The sequence below is a fragment of the Watersipora subatra genome, chromosome 1 (genome assembly GCF_963576615.1).
Source record: "Watersipora subatra chromosome 1, tzWatSuba1.1, whole genome shotgun sequence".
NCBI lineage: Eukaryota > Metazoa > Bryozoa > Gymnolaemata > Cheilostomatida > Watersiporidae > Watersipora > Watersipora subatra.
Genome location: NC_088708.1, coordinates 48,689,079 through 48,706,692, shown reverse-complemented (window position 1 = coordinate 48,706,692; position 17,614 = coordinate 48,689,079). Strand labels below are relative to the sequence as shown.

The following is a 17,614-nucleotide window of genomic DNA, read 5'->3' as shown; positions in this document are numbered from 1 at the left end:
ACCTTTTATTAAAATTAAACACGATCTAAATCTACCCCTTTTTATTTATAGTATGCAGTATACAGTACAGTTTATGGTGTAAAGTGTTGAAAAAATACTTTACCGAAGTTGTTTTCTCGCCTTGAAACGGATTAAAATTTACATAGATTGATTCTAATGGGAAAAATTGTTTTGGATCTTTTCGAACAACTTTCTGGAACGGATATGTGCGAGAACCAAGGTTCCACTGTATCTAAATGTGAAGTTTTGAACGTAATTGGCCATTTGAAGAACTAATCTAAGGTCAGAATGGTTTCAAGGACAACCTAGCGAAGAAAAGCTAGAAATCCTAATCTGTGAGTCCAGTATATAAATTCACAACCAGTGTCGGAAGTAAAAAGTACCAGTCGGAATAAAAAAATGGAAAATGCGGTAAAGGTCTACCGACATCACGAATGATTTTGTATTCTTTTATGAAAAACTTGAGCAACACTCGGCATAAATTTTACTGTCCAGATCATACAATTTAAATCAATTTATGAGGGCTCACAGTCACGCAGTGCTTCACAAATAGTACAAATGGCAACACTACCCAATTTTTGTTAGAACAAAGAAATTAGTACAAACCCACTACCTACAGTATTTACGTACGACTGGTTGTTTTACTAATCTTATATAGAATCTTGTCTTTTACTCCAGAGAACTCATGTAATAATTTTCTAATCTTCTGGCTCACCAAGAGCTGATGTTTGGCATACCTTTTAGCTATCAATATAAAACCGCTAATCTATCCTCTATCTGTATATATAATTCTCAAAGTTTGTCATCTGTCGTTTGATCCAGCTATAGCTATTAGTATTTAGCTATAGCTGGACCAAACGACAAATATCGTAGAAGATTTGATCTCGGAACCTCACATTCTCCAGGCGATAACCTAACCAATTAAGCTACGCGAGATGCATTGGATTCATTGGGCAATATAAATCGTTATTCGGGTTAAAATACCGGTAGCCTCTGCGTTACATTACGCAATGTCACTAAAGCTTGCTCTCACAGCTCTTATTAGTAAGTTCAGCAATACGGATACTAGCTTACTGAAATTAGCCATTGGCAATGTGCCAGGCTAATGGCAAGTGGCAGGCAACTACAGTGAAACTCGGATAACTCAAACTTCAAGGGACCGAGCAAAAGTGTTCGAGTTATTAGAGCGTTCAAGTTATCAGGACAGTCATAAGTCCACGTATTTATCAGTAGATACATGTACATATACAAACTATATATAAATCAAAAGCATAGATTGCTTGTTGCAAGTTAAAGGGTCTCTCATGTGAAGTTTTAAATCTTCTTAATCAGGAAGTATAGATATTTTTCTATCACTTGAGATTTGTTTGTTGTTTTAGCTGATGTGACTGCTAGGACGTTCTCAGATTAAAATTGGCAAAACTTGATTGCGGTTAAAACGCTCAGAAAAAATACATACGTATTTTTCTACCGAGCATTTTAGCCAAGATCAATTTTGCAGTAAGTCAGTTATTACAAAACTGCTTTACTATTAAAAACCCATTATCAATTTTGCCGATTTTACTTTAAATTTATCCGAATTTTACCTAGCTATTCTCGCTTTCAGAGGGTTATCACTAAGCGGATGTTTGGTAAAATTTGATTTTTGCAAACCTTTAGAAAAGTCGTTAATGAACATATTTTGCCGATGTTGGTAATAACGAGGCCTAAGAACTACTAAAAGTCGATGTTTATCTCTATGGCTTGGAATAAAGTGATATTCTAAAGCGATAGTAACAACCGTCTCGGTAGCCGTTTCGCAAAAAACTATTCGAGTTAACAGAGTTTCGGTCGAGTTATCTAAAGCCATTTATCATTGCGTGGGAACGGACCAAACAAATACGTTGAGTTAACCGTGTTTTCGAGGTATCCGAGGGCGAGTTATCCGAGTTTTACTGTATATGTTACCTGTCACTGTTTATAAGCTGTTTTTTAATACCCATGCAACGCCGGACATTCGGCTAGTATGTTTATATAGACAGACATGCACAAGGTTCAGATGCTGTTCGGATGTTTTTTCCTGGAATACTGATTGTATCAAGTGAACTTATAGCTTGATTAGCCCTGATAACAAACAAGACTGAACCTGATTGTTCATAGGGATTTGCCTACAGAGTGTGTGTACGAGAGTAGAGTCAAGCGCATGGAGATAATTTTTAGTCAGCCCTACAATGGGGAAACAGGAACTAAAGTAAGGGAATTTTTAAACACAGTCTAGTAGATGCGTCATCAGTATTAGTGAAGCAATCACACATGAGGAACCTTGGACAAGAATACAAGAGATCATAGGGTCAGCAAGCAAGAAGAAAGATGAACCATGAGTCGCTAATGAATTTAGTCATATATCAGCGACTAAATATTAAAGTTTTAAATACAGTGAAGTTTAGAAAAAGCACTCTGATTTTTTGGCGTTACTTTTTGTAAAAAAATTATCAATTGAAAAAGACTGAAATATTAAAAAACATCTCAAATTGCTGTACAAACATGCTAAAAGTTAATCTCTTTAGTAATTGTCTGCTCAATTCCAAAGAAGCCTCATACAAACTTACATTTGTAAGCTATAGATCAAATGAGCTCAGCTCGGCAAAAACACTTATGTAATCAGCAGTGCTTAAATTGCATTGAATATCTGTATATTTGATCAACAAGTCACTAAAAAACGATCTTATACGATGCCAACTCTGGACACACAAACTAAGAATAAATTTAGCCTACTCAAATATGAAGGGCCTTTCATATGAGTCAGCCGAGGAGAGTGGTGAGTCAAGAAGGGTGACTCAGCTCTCCTATATTTAACCAACGTTAAGAGAATGATGAAATAAGAGGAAAGTGCGAAGCTAGAATCAACACAATATGCAAATGAAAGGGACAAGAATATCACCTGAGGAAATATCTCTATAGACATTCATGAATACTAAGAGAATAGTTGAGGGTAAGCTAAACACCACGGTTGCGTGAGTAAGTGCTCTGGGATTTTCGAATATAAATTAATTTCCTTTACCATAGCTATGCGGCGAAATTCGTAAATAAATAAATGCCTAGTTAGTGGTGGATAATAGATTGGCCTAAATATATCGTTAATAGTAGTCGGTAGGCCTGTAAAAAAGCACCTGCAAACTCATGTCTACGCAGCCTGAGAAGATAATTCAGATTTAGCAGAGATTAGTCGTTTGCACTTTCAGTTTCAGACTTAAATGATACTAGATCTAATATAAACATATTAAACTGAACGAACAACCACGGTAACCATAGCAACTGTTTCAATGTTCAAATAATGGTAAGACCAGGCATTGAAGGAGATCTGCTTCAAAGAAAGGTTGTAGAAAAAGCTGTCTTCTATGATTAAAATCTCGGTTCCGTGCATGATTCTATTCATCGATGGATGCTGTGAAACTCAGTATTCCAAATATGGCTACAAGGTTTGATAGGTCAGAGATTTAATTTTAAAAGCTCAAAAAAGTGAGGAATGGTTTAATTAAACTTAGCTGTAACAAAATGCTAGGTTTTCATGACTCGTGGTTTCTATACAGTGATATGAGTGTATGACGTGATTTCATTTGTACAGTAGATGCTCCTACAACGTAAATAATCCGTTTTTAAGTTATACAAACAGTAAAATACATGTATAATATGCCTAATCCATTCTAAGATCGTCCCAACTTCACCACTTTGGCCCTTCAAAACGGAAAAAACTAGACTTAACTTTATAATTTTATGACTGTACAGTAAGTGCAATACTATTTAATGACTGTACAGTAACTGCAATACTATTTAATGACTGTACAGTAACTGCAGTACTATTTAATGACTGTACAGTAACTGCAGTACTATTTAATGACTGTACAGTAACTGCAGTACTATTTAATGACTGTACAGTAACTGCAATACTATTTAATGACTGTACAGTAACTGCAGTACTATTTAATGACTGTACAGTAACTGCAATACTATTTAATGACGGTACAGTAACTGCAGTACAATTTAATGACTACAGTAACTGCAATACTATTTAATGACTGTACAGTAACTGCAGTACTATTTAATGACTGTACAGTAACTGCAGTACTATTTAATGACTGTACAGTAACTGCAGTACTATTGCTTTTTATAGACAACTTTTCTATTTTTACTTATCAATTTCACTCGGTTTATGTTCCATGATTAAAGATATTTTACAATAAATAAATGGGAGCAATGTAACGCCTTCAATGCCAATTTATATAAATTTTCAACTTTTTGAGACAGTAAGGTATATTCTGTTAATTTGAAAAATTAATAAAAATATTATATACATGTATATCTAAATTATGTATAGTATAGTAAAACAAAAATAACTTGGCACCTACCAAAGGCAGCAATGAGATATGATATACCAAAGGCAGCAATGAGATATGATATACCAAAGGCAGCAATGAGATATGATATACCAAAGGCAGCAATGAGATATGATATACCAAAGACAGCAATGAGATATGATATACCAACGACAGCAATGATATATGATATACCAAAAACAGCAATGAGATATGATATACCAAAGACAGCAATGAGATATAATATACCAAAGACAGCAATGAGATATGATATACCAAAGACAGCAATGAGATATGATATACCAAAGACAGCAATGAGATATGATATACCAAAGACAGCAATGAGATATGATATACCAAAGACAGCAATGAGATATAATATACCAAAGGCAGCAATGAGATATGATAAACCAAAGACAGCAATGAGATATGATATACCAAAGACAGCAATGAGATATGATATACCAAAGACAGCAATGAGATATGATATACCAAAAACAGCAATGAGATATGATATACCAAAGACAGCAATGATATATGATATACCAAAAACAGCAATGAGATATGATATACCAAAGGCAGCAATGAGATATGATATACCAAAGGCAGCAATGAGATATGATATACCAAAGGCAGCAATGAGATATGATATACCAAAGACAGCAATGAGATATGATATACCAACGACAGCAATGATATATGATATACCAAAAACAGCAATGAGATATGATATACCAAAGACAGCAATGAGATATAATATACCAAAGACAGCAATGAGATATGATATACCAAAGACAGCAATGAGATATGATATACCAAAGACAGCAATGAGATATGATATACCAAAGACAGCAATGAGATATGATATACCAAAGACAGCAATGAGATATAATATACCAAAGGCAGCAATGAGATATGATAAACCAAAGACAGCAATGAGATATGATATACCAAAGACAGCAATGAGATATGATATACCAAAGACAGCAATGATATATGATATACCAAAAACAGCAATGAGATATGATATACCAAAGGCAGCAATGAGATATGATATACCAAAGGCAGCAATGAGATATGATATACCAAAGGCAGCAATGAGATATGATATACCAAAGGCAGCAATGAGATATGATATACCAAAGACAGCAATGAGATATGATATACCAAAGGCAGCAATGAGATATGATATACCAAAGACAGCAATGAGATATGATATACCAAAGGCAGCAATGAGATATGATTCACCAGAGACAGCAATGAGATATGATATACCAAAGGCAGCAATGAGATATGATATACCAAAGGCAGCAATGAGATATGATATATATACCAAAGGCAGCAATGAGATATGATATACCAAAGACAGCAATGATATATGATATACCAAAAACAGCAATGAGATATGATATACACAAAGCCATAGCAATTTCTATTTTCTTAACATGCGAGGTATATGTAAGTATATATTAATGTTGAAGTTAATGTGCGAAGCATATGTAAGTATGTGTAAGTATGTATAAGTATATGTAAGTATAAGTTTCCAAATATAGACATAGCAATAGTGTTGTGATTCACCATCAAATGAATTACAAAACAGCATGGTTAAATAACCAATCAATCATTGAACACCAATATGCGGGATCTTACGCCATGTAAATCAACTCTACCCACACAGCATTGATGACTAGGACATAGTATCATCAGTCTAACTTCAGCAAGCCGGATCATGGAGAAAGATAAATCAATCAAATTTTAATATCCTTCAGGTCAAACAATAGCCACCCAATGTTTCTTTACCTCCTTAGTTAACAGGTCAGACAATTTGGTGCCCGAGTTAATCGATTTGAGTATCCCATGGCAGTAGGCAAACTAGATATCCATCAATATTTACGTACAATACAGGAGATTGAGTTAGCAAATGTCTGTCAAGAAATTTAAAGCAATTTGCATGCAGTTAGTAAAAAATGGGTGGAGTACGGGCAATAAAGATAATCCTCCTAAATCCTAATTAGCTCTCTAATAGTCAATTTGAAAGTGCAGATTAAATAGAATTACCTGCGATTACCTGCGCGATGGACGAACGAGCGTGCAAACAGAGACAGTATTAAAACTGCTAAATAATATGGCAGTTTCAATCAGATGATATTTATACACGATTAGTGTAATGCTTCATTTACGACTCTCATTAAATTACATAAACAACTAATTTTGAAATGTTTTAAGTTGATCACAAATATTATGCAAAAATATTTTTAAAAACTGTGAAACTAAGTATATATGAGAGAGAAAGAGAACTGAGGACTTTAGAAGCATGCTAATCTTTGTTTGTTTATTTATTTTCATCTATAATATAACTACAAAAAATAATATGAAGAGTGTTTTTACAGTATAAAAGAACAAAAGAAATATAAAAAAAGAAATTTCACTCCAGGGAAGGTGATGATGAGGTCCCTGTGCGCAATAGCAAGGCTAATCAAGGCGCGAAACCTGAAAGTAGAGTCAGCAGAAGTCTGTCTAGTTGGTTTAGTCTAGTCTGGTTGTCTGAGGTAGCGCTTCAGTTCATTTTTGAAAGAATTAGCATTTACAATTTTACGCAGTGTAACCGGTAGTAGATTCCATAGCAATGACTCTTGATAATCCAAACAAGATTGACCAGCTTTTGATTTAAACAATGATATTTTTAGGTTTATGTGTAACATAGAATAAATTCTATAGTATGTACCAGTTGTGTGCGATTAGCTTATAGTAATTACAAAACACAAAAATAATTTATGAGAACTTGTATAAGCTGCTAACAGTTATACTAAAATTTAAAATGAAATTTAATTGTGAACAGCTTATTATTCAGCAACACAAATGTGTGTGGGTTTCTCTTACTCTCGTTTGAGAATCGCTGCCACCAATTATGGCCACCAATTCTCTGCCACCAATTATGGCAGAGAAGAAGTTTGGTTACACAAAGATGGATGAAGTATAACCAGATGTCTTGAGACAGTGAATCACTAAGAAATAACGAGTAAATTGAGTCGTTTAAGTTAATTTGTGAGGTGATGTTAGGACAGTTGTTAGCAAACTAGAGTCTACCTAGAAAAACTAATAAGGCATTGATGCGGAGCTGTTACACGGCTGCGGTTTGGTATAATTTTTGATAAACGTATGCTTTGGTAGGTTGCACAGTATTATGGCAATTCCACAGATAACACCTCAAGAATACTGAAAACCAAGAGACATTTTAAAATACAAAAACTAACACTAGAGTTGTCAGCACTTGCCTATCCTCCAACAAGCTTGCTTGTATTTGATGTTTCTTCAGTTTGTTTCTGTTATAACAGCCGGCAGACTGCAGCACTGCTAATAAACCATGTTTATAACTGTTTAATACAGGTTGAATAGTATTATATTATTATTTATATTTTTCCCATTGTTACTATTATCATAAACTATTATAAGCTGGAAAGTTGATGTGGTTTACCAAACACGCAAAACAATTTCTAAACCTGCCAGCAAATGATAAACAGTAAATTTAATTATTAATTGTTTTTAAGTGATACCTGACAACATCAGTAAGAAATATGATTATTTTAAACAAAACTCTAGCCCAACCATTCCGCAGTTCATAATTAAAAATACAACGGTAAGAATTAGCATACCGCAATTCTTTAAGCGCCTACTCTCAACGAACCGTAATTACGAATAGGAAATACATGCTGATGAAATCAGAACTCTGAAGGAAAAAACAGTTAGTAGAATATTTTAATTAAAAAGTGTAAGTTTGAATCACAATTAAAACAATAGAGACTGACGTGGGAAGAGCAAAGTTCATACGACTACAAAAGGAACCAATGAACAATCATAGCAGAAATAGCCAGCAGGTTTTTGAATCCTGCCTCCATATCTATGCATAGGCCTTCAATTACAGCCTGGCATGTGTGTACGCATAACTTTTAACTGGCACAGGTATTCATTAACAAAATGATGTTTTTCATTGCTTGCCAAAAAAGGACGAAAAAAATAAAAAGACAGAAATCAAGAAATATTAAGTGAGCTAATGTCAAGGAGTAGGAAACAATGTTTGTTATTTGTGTGGAAGAATAAATATAAATATTCTGGGCGTAGTTTATGCAAGATTTTGGAGCCTGCAAAACAAATGCAAAAACGAGCAAGTTTGGGATAAAGCAAAATTCTGTGATGTGATTGGTGGAAATGTGGTGAGCTGGAATACATGATCGGCAGTTGACAACTCTTAGTATAGATTTCTGTAAGAAGAACAAGGCATCATTTGCAGAGAGAGAGAATGATATAGAGAATGTAAATATGAGATGTTATGACTGAACGGGTATCCAACCAAAAAACAAAATATTTGAGATGATAGAAATTCTCTATAAATCTGTGATTATATCTCAACTTACAGACACAGTTTTGCTTGTACCAGTTTAATTCACTTATTGTTGGGTCATTGCTGCCAGACATATTGCTGCCAGACATATCTGGTGCTAGCACTGGCATGATGGTTATTTGAAGTAGGCCTACAGGAACAATTGTGGTCGATTGCCCTTCCTAACGACACCGGTCCTTCTGTGATTCGAACCACCGACCTACTGATCCTAAGTAGAAGTACTAACCACTAAACCACGGCTCTTCCCTGAACCCCAAAGACAGTGGATACAGATTATTATTATTAGCTATACTATTTTTTGTCCTTTATTATTAAAGCTATTAAATAAAATGTTGACACAATAAGTAACCGTTCTAATATAATTGTTTCAAATTTCGTAAATACTGATGGCCAAAATAGCCAACAGCATCATCTCGTCACCTTTCAAGTTAACACGCGTCCTCACATCAGCCATGATTCTATCCTACAAGGTCCCTCACATAGCGCAGTCCTCAGACATAGCCACATTCACAAATTTAGCCAACGGAGCAAATGAAAAAGAAATAGTGTCCAACTTTATGTTCATGACAGTGACAGATCATCTTATCCCCTTGACCACAATCAGACTCTATTGAGAATGTCATGGAGGCTTGCTAATACTTGACTGTTGAGAGTATTGATCATCTTTGCCAAACACAAAGATGGCTGATAAGCGATTTTTAGGAATGAGTAAGTCTATCATTATTCTTTATAAATCTCCAATGGCTTTTAGGTAGAATATTGTTCTACACCCCAATACATGCCGTATATTAAGACAAGTTATATAAGGTGAAAATAAAATTGATTATGTTTTCTCACAATATCTATACTTTCGTGTTTTTGTATGTTGATCGTTGATACAATAGAGTATTGGTGCGATTCCCAATGATGACTAGACATAGCTTGTTGAACAGTCATTACTCGTGTCTCATATTCCCAAAGGATGCTATCTTCCAGACAACAAATCGGACCGCGGCATCGATAAAAACCGAACAAAAGATCTTGCAGGTGTCGCTTACACAAAGCGTAACTTGACTCCAGTGTTGAATAAATGTTGCATAGCTTTTATGTATGTTGGATCACAAAAAGAAGGAAACATTCTTTTAAATGCTGCCGTGAGTAAAGAAATCAAAAAGATCAATGAAAAGCATTAACACATTCACTACCGAATTTATCTTTCGCTCTGACCGAATTTTTTTTCTATTCGCACAAATGTTGACATAAGGTCACAAATTTTTAGCATAGCTTTTTTGTATGTTAGATTATAAACAAAAGAAACATTCTTTTGAATGCTGCCGCGAGTAAAGAAATCAAAAAGATCAATGAAAAGCATTAACACATTCACTACCGAATTTATCTTTCGCTCTGACCGAATTTTTTTTCTATTCACACAAATGTTGGCATAAGATCACTAATTTTTAGCATAGCTTTTTTTGTATGTTAGATCACAACAAGAAGGAAACATTCTTTTGAATGCTGCCGTGAGTAAAAAAATCAGAAAGATCAAAGAGAAGCATTAACTCATTCACTACCGAATTTATCTTTAGCTAAAAAACTGAATTTTTTTCCTATTCACAAAAATGTTGACATAAGGTTACTAATTTTTTGATAACTTGAGAAAGAATAAAGATATCCACTTAATTTAAAAAACAGGTTGTTTAGAAGATACTCTATTAGGAAATACATGTAGATAAAAAAATTATATTAACTTCATTAAAAACCGACAAAAACTACTACTACGACAACTACTAACAATACTACTACTACCAGTAGCCCCTTACTGCCAACAATTACTGATACTACTAGCAGCCCCTCACTGATACTGCTGTTACTACTAATACTACACTGGGCTATTTCATAGCAAGATTCATTGCTAGAGAAGTCAAAATCACTAGAGTTACTGGAGTCCCAATGGCTGAGAATTTTAGAAGCTTCTACAGCTGAAAGTGATCGCAGTATTCTTTATTCGTCAATGTTTTTTCTGTGGTAAGCTTTCTGTTTGAAAATCAGTGTAAAATTGGAGCTGCTAGTGGGAGGCCTGCTGATTAGTTTATATTGTTAGCAATGAGCTTGTTTTCATTTAGACCAGACCTTATTGGTCTATCTGAAGTGAAAGTTGAGTAATTATAAATTATTCCAGCCACAAAGAGAAGATAACCCTAGCTGATACATCGACTTGCGGTAGTGAATGAGTTAAAATAAACTTACAAAAAAAATTAGTAGATTTTATCAAGAAGTATTGGTATTTTTTTATCATTTGCATTATTTTTAATGTCTGAAGTGATCTGACTGCCAGGATGTTTTAAGGTTAAAATCAGCAAAACTTGATCGCGAGTAAAAAGCTCAGAAGACAAATATATGCGAAATAATGTGACTAGTTGTTATCATTGCTAAAGTTGATATCAGCCATTGCATTCAAATTGCAGCGTCACGCGTCTTTATTCGCAATTATAGAAGTCATAATCACACTTTCGCTTGATCTGGGTGTTCTAACTGCAACCAAGTTTTTGTTGATTTTAATCTTGAAACATCCTGGCAGTCAAATCACTTCAAACACAAAAAATAATCACAAATGAGAGAAAAATGCTGATACTTTTTGATAGAATCTCCAAAAATCTTGCGCAATTCATCAGTATATGACATGAAAATTTCTGGTATCATTATTATTCCAGCACGTGTTGATTGTAGTTCCTGGAAGCTATAAACAATATCCTAAAAATTACCATCAACTTATCCTATTGTCCACCTGGGTTTCCGCTAAAATAATAAAATTAGCAAGTAGTGGAAACCTCGATCTTCCACTAGGGGAAGTGCACAACCACTGACACCTGCACAGCTGCCATACTAACTGCCTGTACGCTGTCAGTGACAATGAAATGAAGAATTTGAAAAGCATGTGAAGTTGACTAAGCATTGACGCGATTTAAAATTTATTAGAATTTAAAAGCCGCCTACACGTTATTATCCGCTGTGACAGGTTATTACTTTAGAAAAATGAAATATTGGCATAAATGCTTTGGCAAAGGAGGACGATTCTCAGAGAAATCAAAAGCTAGGATATTCAGGCAAGCGTGAGATTGAATAAGGAGTCTGACTGAAGGAGATAGAATTAACAGTAGCTGGGGACTAGTGTGCCTAAAGAGCAGGAAAAAATATGGAATTCTGGGTCTTAAGAAACAATCCCGTCATATACTTCAAGTGAAAAGTTTTTGCAAAAAACCTGGTGTTTTGAACTTTCGACCTTGAAGAGGTAGAAGGAGGCACTTGGTGTATGACAACAGACCAGTCAAGGCGTATCCTTTTGCTACGCTTGAAGAAAATTATCTGATAGGGAGCTTTTAGACTGGAAACAAGGCAATTTGATGTTAAAATAGAGAGAGTGCAAGAGAGCAGAGTTACTTGCTTTCAAGCAATGGACCATATGTAAGGAGTGCGACCTTAGACAAAAGAAGAAGAACAGAGTTGCTTGCTGTACAGTAATAGACCATAGATATATAGATAGATATATAGATAGATAAATAGATACATATATAGATAGATATATAGATGGATAAATAGATAGATATGAACTTTATTATCACTGGTTCAAAGCAAATTAGACTGTGATACAAAAACACGTTGTACCTGATGTGTGGCTATGGACTGTTTTCTCAAAAGGGAAACCACAGATTTGCCTTGCTCTGTCCAAATCTCTTGAAAGATGCTGACTCTGTCCTCATCCATTCCAACTGCTGCCAACTGTCTCCCGAATATGCCTGGCTTAGCATTGTGAAAGGCAGCCTATAAAATATAGATATAGTTAAACAAATTTCTAATTACTTCCAGTGGATCATTTAAATAAACATATTTTACTTGAAGCGAACTTGACATTGGCAGACAAGTTGTCCGTTGAGAGCTTGGAAGTATGTATAGTCACAAATCATAGCTAACAGCACTTTCCAAGGCTTCACCGATAGTCAACTTTTTAAAGCTAATTGTCAACCAAATCTTAATAATCAGCTACCAATTTAGTGCAATACTTACAATATATACAAATAATGAACTTTAAAGGGAGGCAAATACCAATTGCAAAACTATTATAGATTAGCAGTAAGCCTGGCACTGCCCGGGGAGCTCTTTCGTTTTCACTCAGATAGCCTGCAGGTGGGTATTTAGTAGGCTCATTCTTAGGAACCAGACAGAGTTTTGAAGCCAAATATTTCTAGCCACCTGGCAAAGGGTACTGATCATATGTGTGTGAAGTTTGGGTAAAATCCGTTGAAAAGTGAGGAAATGCTGAGCATTCACACAGAATAACAGACACAATGACAGAGATTTACTAATATTGATGTATTTTACATGATCGATTTTTAAACGTAATGTGGTTGATGTTAGCTGAGTAAATATCAATAATACTAATATAAAGTCTTATATTCGTCCAAAGTTATTAAATCAACATTAAATCATTTGCGCTTTCACTCAGCAATTATAAGCCTGCAAGAGAAGGTAGTAGTTTTGCTGACTAGTTCTAACCTCGTGTCATACACCTTCCAGCGAGTACATAAGTGTCAAACATGACTGTTGACCAACTTTATTTACTTGTGGTTTAGATGCACCGAAGAGTTTTTGTTTGTGGAACTACGAACTTGTAATGATTAAAAAAATAGAAGCAGGAACATCATCCCTTCTGGGATATGAAATTGACCAGAGCTGCGAGTATTAGTAGGGATTGCAGACGGAAAATGCTCCTTTGAGGACCCTGCTATGCTCTATATAAAATCTGATATACAGAGCAACTTTAAAAAGCTTGGCAAGGTCAGGTCAACAGGTCTCTTTCAATCAGTTTCCTCTTATGACAGTAGCTAATAAAATAGTTGATGGCACTATATGAAAACAATGCATTAATTTTGGTGGTACTTGTCTGAATAAAAGTATACAAATTCAATGAGGAACCATACAGACATTTTAGAGACTAGTTGAGAAGCACATAACAAGCATTCTAAAAGCCTACAGCAACCTGTTCCTATGTATTTTTATCAACAGTACAATACATCAACAGCCAGAAACCCAAGAAACAAGAGACCTGGAATTATCATCTCAGATAGCAAGAAAAGACAACTACAAATATAAATAAAAGCGTAAAATCAAAAGGCCGTAGCTACTTGAGTTTAGTGTGTACCCAATGGTCATTGGTGTACCTGACCAAGCTCCGTGATGTTTAACATGTTTACAAATATTCTTCAGATCATTTACGCTATGTCTTATGGTAGAGTTATTAATGGGGCTGAAACATGAATAATTCCAGATTAGGTAGAATATTGGTTAACCAGAAGTGACACAAATTCTTCTCTACTCGGCACACCCAGGAATAGGTCTTCACCACACAGTAACACTGGGTGACAAAGATATTGCTTAATTCAAAACAATCATTAATGGTACTCAAAAAATGGAATATATCCAAAATGCAGGAACGCGACCATTTTTGTATGTTACACGCATCAAGGGTGAACATCGAGAGTGTAGACAGTAGACATCCGTCGTGTAAGTGTCTTTATTTTCTCTCATAGACTTATAACTGCATATCCTTTGCACAAGCAACTATTTGGAACTTTCATAGAGACAATTATTAACAGCATCATGCAATGTTTTAAATATAGCCTTGGTAGCCCACAGCTCTTAATTCTTGATACTAGATTAGGTTAGAGGGATGATCAGCCACCCATGCAAAAATGAGGGTCAGTAAGAATACAAGGCTTCGGACAAGGTCTTAATAGGAGTAAACAACTCCATCCTTTCTCTTTATTTATAGAGCACTCATGAGATCTAAATGACGTGCTCAAATAATATTAGCAGGTTCTTTGAAACCTCACAACAATGACCACAAGCCATAATAATAAAAACAATATTGTAATATTCAATATATATATTATAAAACAAGCAGAGTTTTATCTCTATATTATAAAGCCTATTTTGTCATTGTCTGTATGTTTGTCTGCGCTCCGCGTTTCCAGTATTTTGCCGATTTCATCCAAACTTCTCACCCCTATGCTCTGTGTCTTTCACCAGGTTGCCACAAATATTTGGTTTCAAAACTCCGTCTGGTTTCTGAAAGCCAGCCTCTTAAACACCCGATTAAAAACTCAAGAATGCCCCTCCGCACACACTAAGGACGATTGCCCCTCCGCACACACTAAGGACGATTGCCCCTCCGCACACACTAAGGACGATTGCCCCTCCGCACACACTAAGGACGATTGCCCCTCCGCACACACTAAGGACGATTGCCCCTCCGCACACACTAAGGACGATTGCCCCTCCGCACACACTAAGGACGATTGCCCCTCCGCACACACTAAGGACGATTGCCCCTCCGCACACACTAAGGACGATTGCCCCTCCGCACACACTAAGGACGATTGCCCCTCCGCACACACTAAGGACGATTGCCCCTCCGCACACACTAAGGACGATTGCCACTCCGCACACACCAAGGACGATTGCCCCTCCGCACACACTAAGGACGATTGCCCCTCCGCACACACTAAGGACGATTGCCCCTCCGCACACACTAAGGACGATTGCCCCTCCGCACACACTAAGGACGATTGCCCCTCCGCACACACTAAGGACGATTGCCCCTCCGCACACACTAAGGACGATTGCCCCTCCGCACACACTAAGGACGATAGCCCCTCCGCACACACTAAGGACGATTGCCCCTCCGCACACACTAAGGACGAATGCCCCTCCGCACACACTAAGGGCGATTGCCCCTCCGCACACACTAAGGACGATTGCCCCTTCGCACACACCAAGGACGATTGCCCCTCCGCACACACTAAGGACAATTGCCCCTTCGCACACACTAAGAACGATTGCCGCTTCGCACACACTAAGGACGATTGCCCTCAAAGCATACATTTATGGATTGTTGTTGGAAAAAGTGCAGCAATTCGCATTAAAAATCAACACGGCTTAGTAAAAATAAAAGAATCACCGGGCAGCAGACTTGATGCTAGTCACACACGAAAGCAGCTCATCGCTTTCTAAATAATTAGGACTCTACTAGACCATCTATCCAGGTCACCAAATACAAATTAACATCCATATGAATTATGCAAACAGTCAGAGACTGTTGATCACTCTATGTTTAGCGGTTGAGTAACAACTGAAATATTTATTGTCACTAGTTTTTAAGCAGCCCATCCCTTGATATTAGTTGATCAATAGCTGCCATGTAGCTGACACTCTCTCAGGTGCACTTCTAAAGTAACTTGTATTATAAATTTTCAAAGCTTGTGATAAGACGAGCAGGGAAAATGCCGCTCCTATCAAATTACACAAAACTGTAATTCAGAAATAAGTTCCTTCTTGGAATGTGTAGCCATTTCTTTCATCATTTTCCTCAGTTATTCATCGCACAACTTCCTTGTACGATCTCGATATTATTGAATATAAACTTGCTCAATAAGCAGCAGGGCATTAGCATTAGTAAACCTACAAACAGTCCACCACAAAAATGGATCCAACTAGAATGTGTTTGGTTAAAATAATCAAAAGGCGAAATTGCCTTTTTTATGAGTCAGTCTATTGCAAATCATGTTTGGACTTAGAGCAAATGATGAAAATTTGATACCAGACTATTTTTATTAAAGATTTTATAAACTTTAAATAAAAAACCCATAAAGTGATTTTCTAAACAAAGCAAAAGCATTACGTTTTCATATTAGAGGGAAAACAAATATCATTTATCAAATAATTATATCTATGTACTTTCCTTCCTGATCCGCAACACAGTACTATTTATAGAGTTGAGTTCATTGACTAAGAATGGATTTGCTTGCAATGATTCATATGCCTATGAAGTTTGTTTGTGTAACCAATGAAACTGATTTAATAGGATTTCCAGCGAAAACTTTAATAAAAAGACTAGCTGTCGTCTAATACACTTTAACAAATGTAATGATTGGTCTCTACCTGTGAGAAGAAGAATGTGCATGTGGTCAGCAGGAGTTGAACATCATTTTTTGAGATCTTTAGAGAGTTAGTCAGCTTTGATATTTCCTCCTCAGTGAATGCTGCTTCTTCCTACAAACCACTGAATACATATTTATGGGTGTATGATCATCAACTACTCTCCAGCTACCTCCCTATGAAAAATATGTTTACGAATTCATGTTGATTTTACCCACCAATGATGTTGCGCATGAATTATTAGCGTGTCAGAGTGGCAAGGGATGTAGTGAGAGCATATTTATATATACCATCTTTACTTTTTCAATATCAACTCTTTTCACATACACGTACAAAGACCTTGAGTGACAGTTGTGTTTTCCAAAAGAATTTTTAGTTTATTGCAAGATAAGAATTTCTTAGGAATGTGAAATCATCATTTAATAAACATGCTTGTAACAGTTATAGTAATATAGGATTGTGGTGCAATATTGGAACACAATTACCCTAACAGGAAATGGACATAAATTTTTTATTGTTTCCGTGGGCAAATGATATTTATGCCATTTGTGGCAGAACTAGATAAAGCTGTCGCCTAGTAACACAGGAAAAGGATATCAATGTTATGAAGACCGAAATGCTGTCAGCAATGTATTTAGCTATGAGCTACGATGTGAAACGATTATCTGAGGGCTATGTTAAAAGTTATCTAGAATACGATCTTCCCTAACAATGGATGAAGGAGAAACAAGTATGCATGCAAATCGACATTCTGAACGAAAATCTAAACCAGAAATTTAAAATCTTTTGACTGATTGATATCATAATCATTCAGATAATGATAGTGATGTGAATGCTGAAGACTTTGAATACAATGATTAAAGTGATGGTTATAGTAGCTCAGACGATGATA

The 17,614-nt window shown here is 35.8% G+C and overlaps 1 protein-coding gene across 2 annotated transcripts in view; it reads right to left on the bottom strand.

The window, feature by feature from the left end:
- Positions 1 to 17,614, bottom strand: part of LOC137386060 (COMM domain-containing protein 10-like) — a 76,134-nt gene that overhangs the window by 44,115 nt on the left and 14,405 nt on the right. For both annotated transcript variants that reach the window (XM_068072724.1, XM_068072725.1), the window contains exons 3-4: positions 16,726 to 16,836; positions 12,394 to 12,549 (exon numbers count right to left, since the gene is read on the bottom strand). In XM_068072724.1, coding sequence (XP_067928825.1) covers positions 12,394 to 12,549; positions 16,726 to 16,836 — 267 coding nt within the window. The remainder of the gene's footprint in view (positions 1 to 12,393; positions 12,550 to 16,725; positions 16,837 to 17,614) is intronic.